The 17,367-nt window shown below is 44.7% G+C and overlaps 1 protein-coding gene across 1 annotated transcript in view; it reads left to right on the top strand.

Annotated features, from left to right (window-relative positions):
* Positions 1 to 1,581: 1,581 nt before the first annotated feature.
* LOC109884593 (extracellular matrix protein FRAS1) overlaps positions 1,582 to 17,367 on the top strand; it is a gene marked incomplete in the record, with an annotated part of 348,159 nt that continues 332,373 nt past the window's right edge. The window contains 2 exon segments of the mRNA XM_031829488.1: positions 1,582 to 2,130; positions 5,663 to 5,694. Of these exon segments, the coding sequence (XP_031685348.1) occupies positions 2,061 to 2,130; positions 5,663 to 5,694 (102 nt within the window).

The raw sequence follows: 17,367 nt of genomic DNA, 5'->3' as shown, positions 1-17,367 counted from the left end.
TGGTAGGTTATCCCAATCTAAATTGCTACCTTATTTATTTATTTAGTAAATGTCCATTGCACATAGCCAACTCTACTTGGCGGGAAAGCTGAGGAATTCACTCATGCGTGGGACAGCAGTGGCAACTGTTGTTTTCTAAAGGCCAGGAGTCTGTCTGATGGCTCTTCTCAGCCGGGGACAAAAGCATTTGCCATTGACTGAAGATTAGGTTGCTCCTGTGTGACCTAGAGCAATGTCAGCTCTTAGAATGTGCTTCCTGAATGGACTGTTTATTTAATTGTCCGTTCTTCCAAACTTGAGTATGTTTATAGGCCAGCAATCATGGATTGTTTTATAACACTATAATATGCAATTGCTACTACAAACAGAACCCATAACAACCTGGTAGCATATTGGGCATATTGTTGGGCCCGTTCAGACGGAATTCATAACAACCTGGTAGCATATTGGGCCTGTTGAGCCTGTTCAAACAGAACCCATAACAACCTGGTAGCATATTGGGTATATTGAGCCTGTTCAAACACAACCCATTACAACCTGGTAGCTTATTGGGCCTGTTGAGCCTGTTCAAACAGAACCCATAACAACCTGGTAGCATATTGGGTATATTGAGCCTGTTCAAACACAACCCATTACAACCTGGTAGCTTATTGAGCCTGTTCAAACAGAACCCATTACAACCTGGTAGCATATTGGGCATATTGAGGCTGTTCAAACAGAACCCATAACAACCTGGTAGCATATTGGGCATATTGAGCCTGTTCAAACAGAACCCATTACAACCTGGTAGCTTATTGAGCCTGTTCAAACAGAACCCATTACAACCTGGTAGCATATTGGGCATATTGAGGCTGTTCAAACAGAACCCATAACAACCTGGTAGCATATTGGGCATATTGAGCCTGTTCAAACAGAACCCATAACAACCTGGTAGCATATTGGGCCTGTTGAGCCTGTTCAAACAGAACCCATAACAACCTGGTAGCATATTCAAACAGAATGCATAACAACCTGGTAGCATATTGTTGGGTCCGTTCAAATGGAACGCATAACAACCTGGTAGCATATTTGCCCCAGAACGCATAACAACCTGGTAGCATATTGGCCACAGACGCATAACAACCTGGTAGCATATTGGGCCCAGAACGCATAACAACCTGGTAGCATATTGGCCACAGACGCATAACAACCTGGTAGCATATTGGGCCCAGAACGCATAACAACCTGGTAGCATATTGGGCCCAGAACGCATAACAACCTGGTAGCATATTTGCCCCAGAACGCATAACAACCTGGTAGCATATTGGGCCCAGAACGCATAACAACCTGGTAGCATATTTGCCACAGACGCATAACAACCTGGTAGCATATTGGGCCTGTTCAAGCATGATTAGAGGAATGAGAAAGATGTCACATAGCTGTTGTTGCAGAGCAAAGCCCTATATTTTATTCATTTAGAGCAGACCGCACATCATACGTTTCTATCCCTAGACTGCATTCAATCGTCCGGGTGGTGTGCTGGGGGACGTCCTACGGTTTGGAGTGTGCTTGGAGAGAGAGGGAGAAGAAACCCTGCATATAGCAGGGCACTTTATAGCGTCGCCTCAGTTCTTGCACAGCGCGACCATTGCAAGTGAGCGAGCGGATTTTAGTCTATAATTATACGGGCTGGAAACGGATTTTCATACGTCGTCATGCTGTACAGCTTTTACATCTACGGTCGATGACACCTGCGTTTTTGTCTTGAAGTTTCGCCGATCGCGAACAGTTGGGACTGCATTCCTTCGCTCTGGAGTCCAGACCTGCAGCGTTTTTCAGAGTTAGTGAGAGAGCTAGAGAGAGAGGGGGTCCCCGTTCCTACCTGCTGTCTTTTACGTGTAACTTCTGAACTATTCTCCAGCCCAGTCAAACATTCTTCTGGCTGGCTTTGCCCAGTGTTGTCGTTTATCTGAAACATCGGAAAATCAATAATGATATCTGAGAATCGATTCGTTTTGAACTAGAAAGATTCTGCATTTAAGTTCTGCCCCATTGGATTGAATGCCTTGTATGCGGTGACTATGGCTTTACAATGGATCCTCGTAGCCGCTTTGGCTGGAATTCTTCTCACCGCCACTTCAGAAATACATGGTGGGTATTTTAGTCTCTTATTCAATCACGTGAATTAACTTTTTATTTATCGATTATGGAAAGAACATCTGTAAAAACAAAACAAAAAAACGGTTAGGCTTTGGATATTATTCATATATATTAATATATTGCAAAAGGTTGCGTTGCAAACATAGGCAGTATATTTGACTTTGTTTAGGTTGTAAATATATATGCTCTGGTTGTTAAAGGGAAATTTAGTTCTGACATTCTAAAACAGAAATACAACTCAAGACACTATGACTTTTAAGAATAGGCCGTATGCACATCTTTGGATCCACATGTTATAACAGGGGAACGAACACACCACTCTATAAACCAGCTGGCTCCTTTCCTCGCGTTCTCTGTGTGGAAAGAAATGTCCCATTTGTCTGATTTATTATTCATGTCCAGACAGAATATAATCCCAACCAGCCAGGTAAATCTGTCATCTGTAATCTGCCTCTAACTGAGATTGAATTGATCAAATGCCTCACAGTCACTCACACACATGTACTTGTTTGACTGTAACCTAAATATAGTTAAAACCCTAGGCTAAGGTTTTACCTCATCACAATCAACTCCAATGGCATGGAAACATACATATTCTATTACGGTTCAGTCACATAAATATAAAAATACACATATTTAGCAGATGTTATTGCGGGGTGTAGCGAAATGCTTGTGTTTCTAGCTCCAACAGTGCAGTACTATCTAACAATTCACAACAATAAACACAAAACACACAAACCTAGAAGTTAAATAATACAATTAAGGAATATATAAATATTAGAATGCTGTATGTAATAACACTAAAAAAATTTACAAAATAGCCTCCAACACTCTACTCAGCAAATTTGATGCAGTCTATCACAGTGCCATCCGTTTTGTCACCAAAGCCCCATATACCACCCACCACTGCTACCTGGATGCTCTCGTTGGCTGGCCCTCGCTTCATATTCGTCGCCAAACCCACTGGCTCCAGGTCATCTATAAGTCTCTGCTAGGTATAGCCCCGCCTTATCTCAGCTCACTGGTCACCATAGCAACACCCACCCGTAGCACTCACTCCAGCAGGTATATCTCACTGGTCAATCCCAAAGCCAATTAATCCTTTGGCCGCCTTTCCTTCCAGTTCTCTGCTGCCAATGACTGGAACGAACTGCAAAAATCACTGAAGCTGGAGACTCATATCTTCCTCACTAACTTTAAGCACCAGCTTTTAGAGCAGCTCACAGATCACTGCACCTGTACATAGCCCATCTGTAAATAGCCCATCCAACTACCTCGTCTCCATACTGTTATATATAAATATATATTTTTAAATGTTGATCCTTTTAATCCTTTGCACCCCGGTATCTCTACTTGCACACTCATCTTCACTCCAGTGTTTAATTGCTATATTGTAATTATATTGCCACCATGGCCTATTTATTGCCTTACCTCCCTTATCCTATCTCATTTGCACACACCGTATATAGGTTTTTCTACTGTGTTATTGATTGTATGTTTGTTTACTCCATGTGTAACTCTGTTGTTTGTGTCGCACTGCTTTGCTTTATCTTGGCCAGGTCGCAGTTGTAAATGAGAACTTGTTCTCAACTAGCCTACCTGGTTAAATAAAGGTGAAATAAAAATACCATTACACAGTCAATCTTGAGTTTCCATTTGAATAATGTAGACAACTGTCTCAGAGGACAGTGGTCTCAGGGGGACAGTGGTCTCAGAGGACAGTGGTCTCAGAGAACAGTGGGCTCAGAGGACAGTGGTCTCAGGGGACAGTGGGCTCAGAGGACAGTGGGCTCAGGGGACAGTGGTCTCAGAGGACAGTGGTCTCAGGGGGACAGTGGTCTCAGAGGACAGTGGTCTCAGAGGACAGTGGGCTCAGAGAACAGTGGGCTCAGAGGACAGTGGTCTCAGAGGACCGTGGGCTCAGGGGGACAGTGGTCTCAGAGGACAGTGGTCTCAGGGGGACAGTGGTCTCAGAGGACAGTGGTCTCAGAGGACAGTGGGCTCAGAGAACAGTGGTCTCAGGGGACAGTGGTCTCAGAGGACAGTGGTCTCAGAGGACAGTGGTCTCAGGGGGACAGTGGTCTCAGAGGACAGTGGGCTCAGGGGGACAGTGGGCTCAGGGGACAGTTGTCTCAGGGGACAGTGGGCTCAGGGGACAGTGGGCTCAGGGGGACAGTGGGCTCAGAGGACAGTGGGCTCAGGGGGACAGTGGTGTCAGAGGACAGTGGTTTCAGGGGACAGTGGGCTCAGGGGGACAGTGGTCTCAGAGGACAGTGGGCTCAGGGGGACAGTGGTCTCAGGGGACAGTTGTCTCAGGGGGACAGTGGTCTCAGGGGACAGTGGGCTCAGAGGACAGTGGGCTCAGAGGACAGTGGTCTCAGGGGGACAGTGGTCTCAGAGGACAGTGGTCTCAGGGGGACAGTGGTCTCAGGGGACAGTAGTCTCAGGGGGACAGTGGTCTCAGAGGACAGTAGTCTCAGGGGGACAGTGGGCTCAGAGGACAGTGGTCTCAGGGGACAGTAGTCTCAGGGGGACAGTGGTCTCAGGGGGACAGTGGTCTCAGAGGACAGTAGTCTCAGGGGGACAGTGGGCTCAGAGGACAGTGGTCTCAGGGGACAGTAGTCTCAGGGGGACAGTGGTCTCAGGGGGACAGTGGTCTCAGAGGACAGTGGTCTCAGATGGCGCTGAGGTAGACAAAGTATTCTAAAACATCTGCTGGACCTGAAGCCTTGCACTACCTAGGTTTTTAGCTCAGTTGGCTAACTATCTTGTGGCACCCAGACCTGGGTTGGGCACCTGGTCGGTCACATCACATGTACAGCAGACTACACCACAGTTGTTCACATCCATTTCACTTCTGTTGTGGTGTTTTTTTGGGGGGGGTGTGAACTCTCAGGGTGACCCCCCCCCCCCCCCCCCCCCCAGCCAAGATGTATTGAAACGTCCCCGCCTGGCCTCCTGGCCGCCTGTCCGCCTGGCCGCCTGGCCGCCTGGCCGCCTGGCCGCCTGGCCTCCTGGCCGCCTGTCCGCCTGTCCGCCTGGCCTCCTGGCCGCCTGGCCGCCTGGCCTCCTGGCCTCCTGTCCGCCTGTCCGCCTGGCCTCCTGGCCGCCTGTCCGCCTGGCTCTCTCTCTCTCTCTCTCTCTCTCTCACTGCTAGTTCATTTTTTCTATGTTTAGTCTTCCAATTGAGCAAAGGAGAATAATGGCCACTCCGTTGTTTAAATGTTCAGCGTCTTTATGTAATGGCTACAGGCTACTGTGCAAGTCAAGAGTGAGACCATGTACTGGTTCAGATGGACACACGTCTCACACACACATAAAAATGTCTAGCTTTTTTTTTAACCTGCTCTTACCTAGGTTGTGGTGTAATATTTATGTAGGTATAAGGCTTTAAGTGCATTCTTCAAAAAATATTGTATTGTACATTGAAATACCTTTTGAACTTGCTCTTAACGCTGTTGTGTTCTCCCCTCTTCCTCCTCCTCCTCCTCCTCCTCCTCCTCCTCCTCCTCTTCACCCACAGGAGCATGTCTCTATCAGGGATCTCTGTTCGCGGTAAGTGCACCTTTCATCGTTCCTTCCAACCTTCTTCTTCCTGCTGTCACATCTATTTACACAACTACTGTTCACTGAGTGGACAAAACATTAGGAACACCTGCTCTTTCCATGACACTGACCAGGTGAATCCAGGTGAAAGCTATGATCCCTTATTGAGGTCACTTGTTAAATCCACTTCAATCAGTGTAAATAAAGGGGAGGAGACGGGTTAAAGAAGGATCTTTATGCTTTGAGACAACTGAGACATAGATTATGTGTGTCATTCAGAGAATGAGCAAGACAGAACAAACAAATGCCTTTGAACGGGGTATGGTAGTAGGTGCCAGGTGCATCTGTTTGTGTCAAGAACTGCAACGCTACTGGGTTTTTCACCCTCAACAGTTTCCTGTGTGTATCAAGAATGCTCCACCACCCCAAAAGAACATCCAGCCAACTTGACACAACCGTGGGAAGCAATTGGAGTCAACATGGTCCAGCAACCCTGTGGAATGCTTTTCGACATCTTTTAGAGTCCATGCCCCGACGAAGGGCAACAAGAGGGGGGGGGGTGCAACTCAGTATTAAGGTGTTCCTAATGTTTTGTACACTCAGTGTACCGTAACTGACGTAGGAACACATGATGAAGGTGGTGATTCTGAAGCAGGGTTTCACTGGAGGTGACCCAGATCTTCACCCTATCACTGGAGGTTGTTTCACTGGAGGTTGTTTCATTGGAGGTTGTTTCACTGGAGGTTGTTTCACTGGCGTGTTTTCTGAGGGTGTGTCCCAAATGGCACCCTATTCCCTTTGTAGTGCACTACTTTTGACCAGGGGCCATAGTGAATAGGGCTCTGGTCAACAGTAGTGTACTATATAGGGAATAGGGCTCTGGTCTATAGTAGTGTACTATATAGGGAATAGGGCTCTGATCAACATTAGCGCACTATATAGGGAATAGGGCTCTGGTCAACAGTAGTGCACTATATAGGGAATAGGGTGCTATTTGAAGATGCATTCGGACATGTAACTGAGTAGATGCTCCTCATCAACAAGTCATTGCTGATATGACAACTAGATCCTGTTTGGCTGCGTGTCTATGGCACCCTCTACCCTACTTAATACACTCATAGGGATTCTGGCCAATGGTAGTGCACTGCATAGAGAATATGGTGCCATTTTGGGACACAAGAGACTAGATCCCGTTGTCTTGGTAATGGTTGCTTGTCTCCGACTCCTACTTATGGAGAAAGCTATATGGATGTCTGTGAGGACTGTAGGAGAAGGTCGTGCATTTCTAAAGTTGAGAGAGAGAGAGAGAGAGTCTGGTATTATTTTTAGAAGTTAGAACTCTGCAATATAGGCCTACAAACTAAGAGCCATGCTTTTAATTTAGTTCAATATCTCATCTAGAGATGCTTTGTATTGATTGGTTGCTCTTGCCTCTCTTTTACTCTGTATGTGCTTTGTCATTATTGCTATTTATGTTGAATGTATTTGCTATAAACTCATTCAACTTGACCAAAACATCATTCATGGTCATAAATAGTCCAGGGATGGTCTGGGTCTGTCCAGGGCTGGTCTGGGCCTGTCCAGGGCTGGTCTGGGTCTGTCCAGGGCTGGTCTGGGTCTGTCCAGGGCTGGTCTGGGTCTGTCCAGGGCTGGTCTGGGTCTGTCCAGGGCTGGTCTGGGTCTGTCCAGGGCTGGTCTGGGTCTGTCCAGGGCTGGTCTGGGTCTGTCCAGGGCTGGTCTGGGTCTGTCCAGGGCTGGTCTGGGTCTGTCCAGGGCTGGTCTGGGCCTGTCCAGGGCTGGTCTGGGTCTGTCCAGGGCTGGTCTGGGTCTGTCCAGGGCTGGTCTGGGTCTGTCCAGGGCTGGTCTGGGTCTGTCCAGGGCTGGTCTGTGCCTGTCCAGGGCTGGTCTGGGTCTGTCCAGGGATGGTCTGGGTCTGTCCATAGATGTATAGGCTCTTTGTTTCAAGTTTCAGACCCCATCTAAGAAAGTAAAAATACTCCTTCTTACTTCGCAGAGAAAGGCAGGAGCCCTGCTTGTGTGAAAAGTTAAGAGAAGGTATAGAGAAGCTAAGAGCTGGTGTAGAGAAGTTAAGAGAAGGTGTAGAGAAGTTAAGAGAAGGTGTAGAGAAGTTAAGAGAAGGTGTAGAGAAGTTAAGAGCTGGTGTAGAGAAGTTAAGAGAAGGTGTAGAGAAGTTAAGAGAAGTTAAGAGCTGGTGTAGAGAAGTTAAGAGAAGGTGTAGAGAAGTTAAGAAAAGGTGTAGAGAAGTTAAGAGAAGGTGTAGAGAAGTTAAGAGAAGGTGTAGAGAAGTTAAGAGAAGGTGTAGAGAAGTTAAGAGAAGGTGTAGAGAAGTTAAGAGAAGGTGTAGAGAAGTTAAGAGAAGGTGTAGAGAAGTTAAGAGAAGGTGTAGAGAAGTTAAGAGCGTACAAAAAAAAATCTAATGTGTTATATTATCCTACATTCATTTCACATTCATTCACATTTCCACAAACTTCAAAGTGTTTCATTTCAAATGGTGCCAAGAATATGCATATCCTTGCTTCAGGTCCTGAGCTACAGGCAATTAGATTTGGGTATGCCATTTTTGGCTGAAATTGACAAAAATGTGTGGATCCGTAAGAGGTTAAGAGGAAGGTGTAGAGAAGGTGTGTTCTTCTGTATGTTCTGAATACCTTCTGAGGAAACAAGCCATGTCATTATTACAGACAGTTGTTACTTTAGTTACCCTACTTTTCTCCCCCTGAAACAACTGTTCATCTCTCTTATTAAAAACATGGTTAAACACAGTTCTCAGGGATAGAATTGTGGTTCCCAGGCACACAGGTTTAATACGGCTTGCACCACTGTATGATCAACATAATTACAGTCAGGTTAGAGTTAACTGTCTCTCTCTCTCTGTCTCTCTCTCTCTCTCTCTCTCTCTCTCTCTCTCTCTCTCTCTCTGTCTCTCTCTCTCTGTCTCTCTATCTCTCTCTCTCTCTCTCTCTGTCTCTCTCTCTGTCTCTCTATCTCTCTGTCTCTCTCTCTGTCTCTCTCTCTCTCTCTCTCTCTTTTGCTCTCTCTGTCTATCTCTCTCTGTCGCTGTCTCTCTGTGTCTCTCTGTCTCTCTGTCTCTCTCTCTTTTGCTCTCTCTGTCTATCTCTCTCTGTCGCTGTCTCTCTGTGTCTCTGTCTTTCTGTCTCTCTCTCTCTCTCTTTTGCTCTCTCTCTCTCTCTCTCTCTCTCTCTCTCTCCCTCTCTCTCTCTCTGTCTCTGTCAGTCTCTGTGTCTCTGTCTCTCTTTCTCTCTGTCTCTTTCGCTGTCTCTCTGTGTCTCTCTTTCTCTCTGTCTCTGTCGCTGTCTCTCTGTGTCTCTCTCTCTCTCTCTCTCTCTCTCTCTCTCTCTCTCTCTCTCTCTCTCTCTCTCTCTCTCTCTCTCTCTCTGTCGGTCTCTGTGTTTCTGTGTCTCTCTTTCTCTCTCTCTCACTATCTCTCTCTCCTTTCTATCCCTTTCTTTCTTTCTCTCTCGCTCTTCCCTCATATAAGCTCTAAGAACACTGCAGTTGGGGCACAGATCACCCATTCGATCATTTTCACTTCAGTTCACTTCAGTGAGGAAGGAGAGGTGGAGAGAGGGAGATGGAGAGAGGCAGGTGGAGAGAGGCAGGTGGAGAGAGGGAGGTGGAGAGAGGCAGGTGGAGAGAGGGAGGTGGAGAGAGGGAGGTGGAGAGAGGGAGGTGGAGAGAGGCAGGTGGAGAGAGGCAGGTGGAGAGAGGCAGGTGGAGAGAGGGAGGTGGAGAGAGGGAGGTGGAGAGTGGGAGGTGAGGAGAGGGAGGTAAAGAGAGGGAGGTGGAGAGAGGCAGGTGGAGAGAGGGAGGTGGAGAGAGGGAGGTGGAGAGAGGCAGGTGGAGAGAGGCAGGTGGAGAGAGGGAGGTGGAGAGAGGGAGGTGGAGAGAGGCAGGTGGAGAGAGGCAGGTGGAGAGAGGGAGGTGGAGAGAGGGAGGTGGAGAGTGGGAGGTGGAGAGAGGGAGGTGGAGAGAGGCAGGTGGAGAGTGGGAGGTGGAGAGAGGGAGGTGGAGAGAGGGAGGTGGAAGTAGTGGTTGAAGAGTGGGACGTGGGAGAGGAGAACAGGAGGAAGGATGAGTAGGAGAGGTGGGGGGGAGACGAGGAGAAGGGGAATGAGTAACAAGAGGAAGGAGGGTGGGGACTGGTGTAGCTGGTAGGTCTGAGCATGTTCTAACACAGTCAGGAAGAGGCCCTTCTGGAGTTCAAAGAGGACAACTAGCTCAACACCTGGAATTGGACCTGGGTACTACCGGAAGAAAACAACACACACACAGATTAAAGTGGCATCCTAATGGAAGCCCTGAGAAACTCAGAGTTTTGTTGAAGTCTCCGGTCAAGGCATTTGCACATCAAAATAACCAGAGAACAAAGACGTACAGAGGTTGTGTTTTGAGGTAGGAGTATGTGTGTGTTTCACTGTGGTGTGTTTCAGGTTCCTTTGGCAGCTTGATGTGGCAAAACACTGCTCACACAAACCTTTATAAATGCACTATGCAGAAATCGCTCCACCATTTCCTGGTTGCAAACATTCTAATAGTTCCCCTAATTTCAGTTCATGTAACAAAAACAAGCACGTGTAGTGTACAGATCTAAACGCAAATCTAAAACGCTGTGAAATATATTTTTCAGAACTAATAAATATTTTATTTTCAGCTGTTTGAAGCTAGTGTACCAAACCAAACGTATAATACGCAAAAACGAAACTTTCCAGGGCTTCAGATTCATGAAAATAAAGGTGAACCTATGTGTACTTTACCTACCACTCTCACAAGGAGTAGCCATACCTTACATGAGGCCTATTTTAGATGCCTTCCTGGTCTGAAGAAGCTGCACTCTCATTGGGTGACATATCCTACACAGTGGTGTAAATAAGTCAGTAGAAGTGCCCTCTGACACGTTGTACTGGCCTGACATACTGTCGTACTGTACTGTAAAGTTGCCCGGCGCTACTTCACAGCAACACAGAGACAGCCAGCACCATGCAAGTCCAAATATATCACTAGTGCCTCAGAGCAGGCATTCCTGGCATTGCAAGTCATCCTCCCTGTAAGGGGTCCAAATGTAGGGCACTTTAAGAATAGAACCATCGATAACAGCAGGCAGGGAAGGGACACCAATGAATCAAGAGCAGAAGAGCTGTAGGCTGCTGTACAAAAACACGGAGATCTTTTTTCTTGATATGTTGGTGATGTCAGTGAAAGGTCTGACTGTACACTACTGGTCAAAAGCTTTACAACACCTACTCATTCAAGGTTTTAATATGTATATATATATATATATATATATATATATATATAATTTAAAAAAAACTATTTTATACATTGTAGAATAATAATGAAGACATCAAAACTATGAAATAACGCATATGGAATCATGTAGTAACCAAAAAAAGTGCTAAATAAATCTAAATCTATTTTATATTTGAGATTCTTCAAATAGCCACCCTTTTCCTTGATGACAGCTTTGCACACTCTTGGCATTCTCTCAACCAGCTTCATGAGGAATGCTTTTCCAACAGTCCAACAGTCAGCACGCTCCTATCCACATCGACCGGACCGCAGTGGAGAAGGTGGAATGCTTTAAGTTCCTCTTCGTACACATCACTGACAATCTGAAATGGTCCACCCACACAGATTGTGTGGTGAAGAAGGCGTAACAGCACCTCTTGAACCTCAAGCTGAAGAAATTTGGCTTGGCACCTAAAACCGTCACAAACTTTTACAGATGCACAATTGAGAGGATCCTGTTGGGCTGTATCACCGCCTGGTACGGCAACTGCACCGCCTGCAACCGCAGGGCTCTCCTACTACCTGCCCTCCAGGACACGTACATCACCCGATGTCACAGGAAGGCCAAAAAGATCATCAAGGACATCAACCACCCGAGCCACAGCCTGGCAGAATTACAGGGGGGGGGCAGGATGAAGGTTTTTTAAACCTAATTTATATATATTTCAGCTTATAATTTCCAACATTTTTGCATAGCCTATTTGTTAGTCAGTTTATAATAGAATAATATATATTAATAATCATCATCATCATCGTCTATAAGTAGATAAATACAGCAGTTACTGCCCTAGAAGACGAAATAAACCAGAATAATTTAAGAATAATTTCAGAAATCGATGGATGCTTCAATCAGATTGACATCTGTAAAGTTTTTTTCTTTCATCTCTGCTTCTCTCGTGCATGTTTCACATTTTTTCACAATTTCTCCCCGGTCCCTATACATGTATAGGGACCGGGGAGAAATTGTGAAAAAAATGTTTAAAATTTTGTGTGCTGAATTTAAGTTTGACCTATCAAATATTTTTATATTATAGATATATATTTTTTTGTTGGGATGTTTTCATTGCTTTTATTTTTCTTAAATTCAGATTCAGTTCATCGTCTTTTACCACTTCACAAATTCTTTCCAAAACATTACTGTTCTGACCCTCCCTTATTTTTAACTCTCCGTTTCGCAGCTTTTCTCTTTATTGAATTCAACTCCGACATAGTCCTTTTTGCATCAGTGGATCGATATTAACTTTATCAGCCCAAGTTCCCAAAAGCATTTGGCGATTGGTGTATATATGGTGCACGTGCTGTTAGGCCCTAAAGCTTAGGGTTACACACTAATGGCAGGTTTAAAAAAAACAAGGAAAGAAATACCTCAATGTAGATATGAATTGCACAAGAATGATTCATTTATTGGTTTTTAATGAATTGTTTTCTCTTTATCACCTGCCCGCCACCCACCCGCCTTTCATCCACACAATATTTCATGACCCTCAACTCACCCGTCCCGTTGTTATAACTGCATGGACTGCGGGTTATCAGTCAACCCACGAATCACTACCGGCTGCACCAAGTCAAATATTATAAAATATTATGGATGGATTGGATTCAGGATTTGGATATGCACGATGGAACTACTAGGGTGCTTTGTCAGTATAATCCCGATATTTTTGTTGTTGGCTACCTAACAAGCTAATTGTGACGCTAGCTAGCTACTACTGCTACCTATATCAGTCAATAACAGCTAATTAGGTTTCCTCTTGACATAAAACATTTAGCTACAATCCAAAGTATTTAAAAGAGTAAGGAATGGCGATATTGTTGTTGTATGGAGGATCTACTTCGACTTGCTGTCTTGTTGCCTAGCTAGCTAACATTAGCTAATGTTAGCATGCTAGCTAACGTTAGCATGTTAACTGCTTCTAAACAGCCAGCAGGGCCAACTCTTACATACCACATCATTTGAAATAGAAAGTCACGGAAGATATTGTTGCATAGCCGCTGTCCTATGCAACAATATGAATCTCTGTGAATTGCTGGGTGTGCTAGCTAGCTTGCTTGTTTGCCGTAAGCTCGTGTCTTCCCAAGTCTCATGAAGGATCCTTCATCCTTCAAGTTAAAAAAGAAACTGTTTGAGGGTTTTTGAAGTGTTTTTGTTTCCCTCCAATTTATCCTTTGGCCACAAATACATACGACTGGTCAACAAAATTATTTTGGGGTATAAGTTAACACAATATGAACTTATAAAAGGGAGATTTTCACAGAAGAGTTGCTTTAAGACATTAATATGTTTAAACCCGGCTGCCTAAATCACACCGTTTACGTCAGGAGGAACATCCTAAGCATGGAAATACATATCTAGCGACATTGTTCCCCTGAAGGCCTTTGATACTTAAGTATGACTTTCAGCTAGTTCAAATGAACATTTAGAGGAAATCCATAGACATGGACATGGTGACGTTGAGAATGACGTTAAGAGTTAATAGGATCGGACTGTCACAGAGCTGAGCTGAAGAGAATCTGTATATGGGAACTGACTGGATTAATACTGGAGCCCTGCTGGAGATAAGTCATTTGTGTGGCGGCAGTGGGTTCGCCGTGTGTGTGTGTGTGTGTGTGGCAGCACCAGTGACTGATGTTTCAGGCTGGGGCAGTCCCAGGGGCTCAATGCCCTAACCCCCATGTGATCAGAGAACAAGCCCTATCAGGTCTTCCTGTACCCTGGAGTAACCTTGCAAAGGGAGGATATATTACTGGGACGTTTACCAGTAAAACTCACAGAATTGTCTTTCAAGGATTGTATGTAATCTATCACCATACGTCTAGTAATCCTTCCGGTTACTTCAGATTATCGCAGGTGTCTGTAATTATCTCTGTCCCCCTGTGTGGCCTTATCACATGTCAAATATATGGAATAATATCAATAATAATATAAACAAGATTTAAAAAATATGATGACAAAGCTGTTAAACATTATCCTACATATAACATACATATAACCCATCAGTGAATGTTTCAGCATGAAATACCCTTTATATATATATACATACAGTATAACGGATGTTTAATTACTGATGGATTATATATATATATATCTTAACACATGTAGTTATTTTGTCAATATGTATTTGTTGACAATGTTTTTGGTTCTAACAACGTGCAGGTGTGAAAAAAGTCAATAGTTGGACGAGTTGCAGAGGTAATTGAATGCCATTGTTGATTAAATGTTTGTTTTTTCATTATTAATTAGGCTATTTTCTCTTGTTTGTTTGTTTTTGACTAGAAACTCATGGACAATATGGACACACGTACACTGGATAAAAATATAAACGCAACATGCAACAATTTCAAAGATTTTACTGAGTTACAGTTTATAGAAGTCAATTAATTAGGCTCTAATCTATGGATTTCACATGACTTGGGAATACAGATATGCATCTGTTGGTCACTGATCAACACATTTCCGAGTTGGGACAACACATATAAATTGAACTTGATCTTGAGAAGGTGTGGGTGGAGAATGAGAGAAAGAATAGGAGAAAGAGAGGGAGGAGGGGGAGAAAGAGAGGGAATGAGGGGGAGAGAGATAGAGAGAGAAATGGGAGAGAGAGAGAGAGACACAGAGAGAGAGCGATAGGGAGTTAAACTAGCTTAACTCTGTCTGTCTGTCTGTCTGTCTGTCTGCTGGAGAATGACTGAAGAGGGGGAGTAGTTACCCCTGGACAGGTAGTATGATCACCTGACTTCAGCCTAACTGTCTTGAAGGAGCAATACATGATAAAACGTTGTTGGTTATAGTCCTGTCCCCTCCTGCCGTCACCCCAAACTTAGAATTGTTCTATTTCTGCTGCAGTTGTTTATCTGCGATGCTATGTTCTATGTTCGTTTTTTCTTTAATGTAGAATTCTAAACAGTTAATATTAAAGGTATGGGTTCAAATTGGGGCACCTCACCCTCTAGCCTCGTTCAACAAGTCAAAACAAAGGTCCTTGTTTGTGCAACATAATCCAAAAGGAACTTGGAGCTGAAGTGGTACTATTTTCTGTTGTAATGAACTCATCCTAGCTGTGCTTGAATACCTCCGTGTTTACCTCTGAAAGCATGATGGAAATCAACTAGCAACCTCAGAGAGAGAAAGTGAGAAAGAGAGTGAGAGAGTCCACTAGCAACCTCAGAGATAGAAAGTGAGAAAGAGAGTGAGAGAGTCCACTAGCAACCTCAGAGAGAGGTTAGTAGCTGTCTGCTAGTAGCTGGAGTAGCTTTCACTGTCTGTTAGTAGCTGGAGTAGCTTTCACTGTCTGTTAGTAGCTGGAGTAGCTTTCACTGTCTGCTAGTAGCTGGAGTAGCTTTCACTGTCTGTTAGTAGCTGGAGTAGCTTTCACTGTCTGTTAGTAGCTGGAGTAGCTTTCACTGTCTGTTAGTAGCTGGAGTAGCTTTCACTGTCTGTTAGTAGCTGGAGTAGCTTTCCCTCTCTGTTAGTAGCTGGAGTAGCTTTCACTGTCTGTTAGTAGCTGGAGTAGCTTTCACTGTCTGTTAGTAGATGGAGTAGCTTTCACTGTCTGTTAGTAGCTGGAGTAGCTTTCACTGTCTGTTAGTAGATGGAGTAGCTTTCACTGTCTGTTAGTAGATGGAGTAGCTTTCACTGTCTGTTAGTAGCTGGAGTAGCTTTCACTCTCTGTTAGTAGCTGGAGTAGCTTTCACTGTCTGTTAGTAGCTGGAGTAGCTTTCACTGTCCGTTAGTAGCTGGAGTAGCTTTCACTGTCTGTTAGTAGCTGGAGTAGCTTTCACTGTCTGTTAGTAGCTGGAGTAGCTTTCACTGTCTGCTAGTAGCTGGAGTAGCTTTCACTGTCTGTTAGTAGCTGGAGTAGCTTTCACTGTCTGTTAGTAGCTGGAGTAGCTTTCACTGTCTGTTCGTAGCTGGAGTAGCTTTCACTGTCTGTTAGTAGATGGAGTAGCTTTCACTGTCTGTTAGTAGCTGGAGTAGCTTTCACTGTCTGTTAGTAGCTGGAGTAGCTTTCACTGTCTGTTAGTAGCTGGAGTAGCTTTCACTGTCTGTTAGTAGCTGGAGTAGCTTTCACTGTCTGTTAGTAGCTGGAGTAGCTTTCACTGTCTGCTAGTAGCTGTAGTAGCTTTCACTGTCTGTTAGTAGCTGGAGTAGCTTTCACTGTCTGTTAGTAGCTGGAGTAGCTTTCACTGTTTGTTAGTAGCTGGAGTAGCTTTCACTGTCCGTTAGTAGCTGGAGTAGCTTTCACTGTCTGTTAGTAGCTGGAGTAGCTTTCACTGTCTGTTAGTAGCTGGAGTAGCTTTCACTGTCTGCTAGTAGCTGGAGTAGCTTTCACTGTCTGTTAGTAGCTGGAGTAGCTTTCACTGTCCGTTAGTAGCTGGAGTAGCTTTCACTGTCTGTTAGTAGCTGGAGTAGCTTTCACTGTCTGTTAGTAGCTGGAGTAGCTTTCACTGTCTGCTAGTAGCTGGAGTAGCTTTCACTGTCTGTTAGTAGCTGGAGTAGCTTTCACTGTCTGTTAGTAGATGGAGTAGCTTTCACTGTCTGTTAGTAGCTGGAGTAGCTTTCACTGTCTGTTAGTAGCTGGAGTAGCTTTCACTGTCTGTTAGTAGCTGGAGTAGCTTTCACTGTCTGTTAGTAGCTGGAGTAGCTTTCACTGTCTGTTAGTAGCTGGAGTAGCTTTCACTGTCTGCTAGTAGCTGTAGTAGCTTTCACTGTCTGTTAGTAGCTGGAGTAGCTTTCACTGTCTGTTAGTAGCTGGAGTAGCTTTCACTGTTTGTTAGTAGCTGGAGTAGCTTTCACTGTCTGTTAGTAGCTGGAGTAGCTTTCACTGTCTGTTAGTAGCTGGAGTAGCTTTCACTGTCTGTTAGTAGCTGGAGTAGCTTTCACTGTCTGTTAGTAGCTGGAGTAGCTTTCACTGTCTGTTAGTAGCTGGAGTAGCTTTCACTGTCTGTTAGTAGCTGGAGTAGCTTTCACTGTCTGTTAGTAGATGGAGTAGCTTTCACTGTCTGTTAGTAGCTGGAGTAGCTTTCACTGTCTGTTAGTAGCTGGAGTAGCTTTCACTGTCTGTTAGTAGCTGGAGTAGCTTTCACTGTCTGTTAGTAGCTGGAGTAGCTTTCACTGTCTGTTAGTAGCTGGAGTAGCTTTCACTGTCTGCTAGTAGCTGGAGTAGCTTTCACTGTCTGTTAGTAGCTGGAGTAGCTTTCACTGTCTGTTAGTAGCTGGAGTAGCTTTCACTGTCTGTTAGTAGCTGGAGTAGCTTTCACTGTCTGTTAGTAGCTGGAGTAGCTTTCACTGTCTGCTAGTAGCTGGAGTAGCTTTCACTGTCTGTTAGTAGATGGAGTAGCTTTCACTGTCTGTTA

This window comes from Oncorhynchus kisutch, linkage group LG8 (assembly GCF_002021735.2).
Source record: "Oncorhynchus kisutch isolate 150728-3 linkage group LG8, Okis_V2, whole genome shotgun sequence".
Classification (NCBI taxonomy): domain Eukaryota; kingdom Metazoa; phylum Chordata; class Actinopteri; order Salmoniformes; family Salmonidae; genus Oncorhynchus; species Oncorhynchus kisutch.
This window is presented reverse-complemented; position numbering and strand designations above follow the sequence as displayed.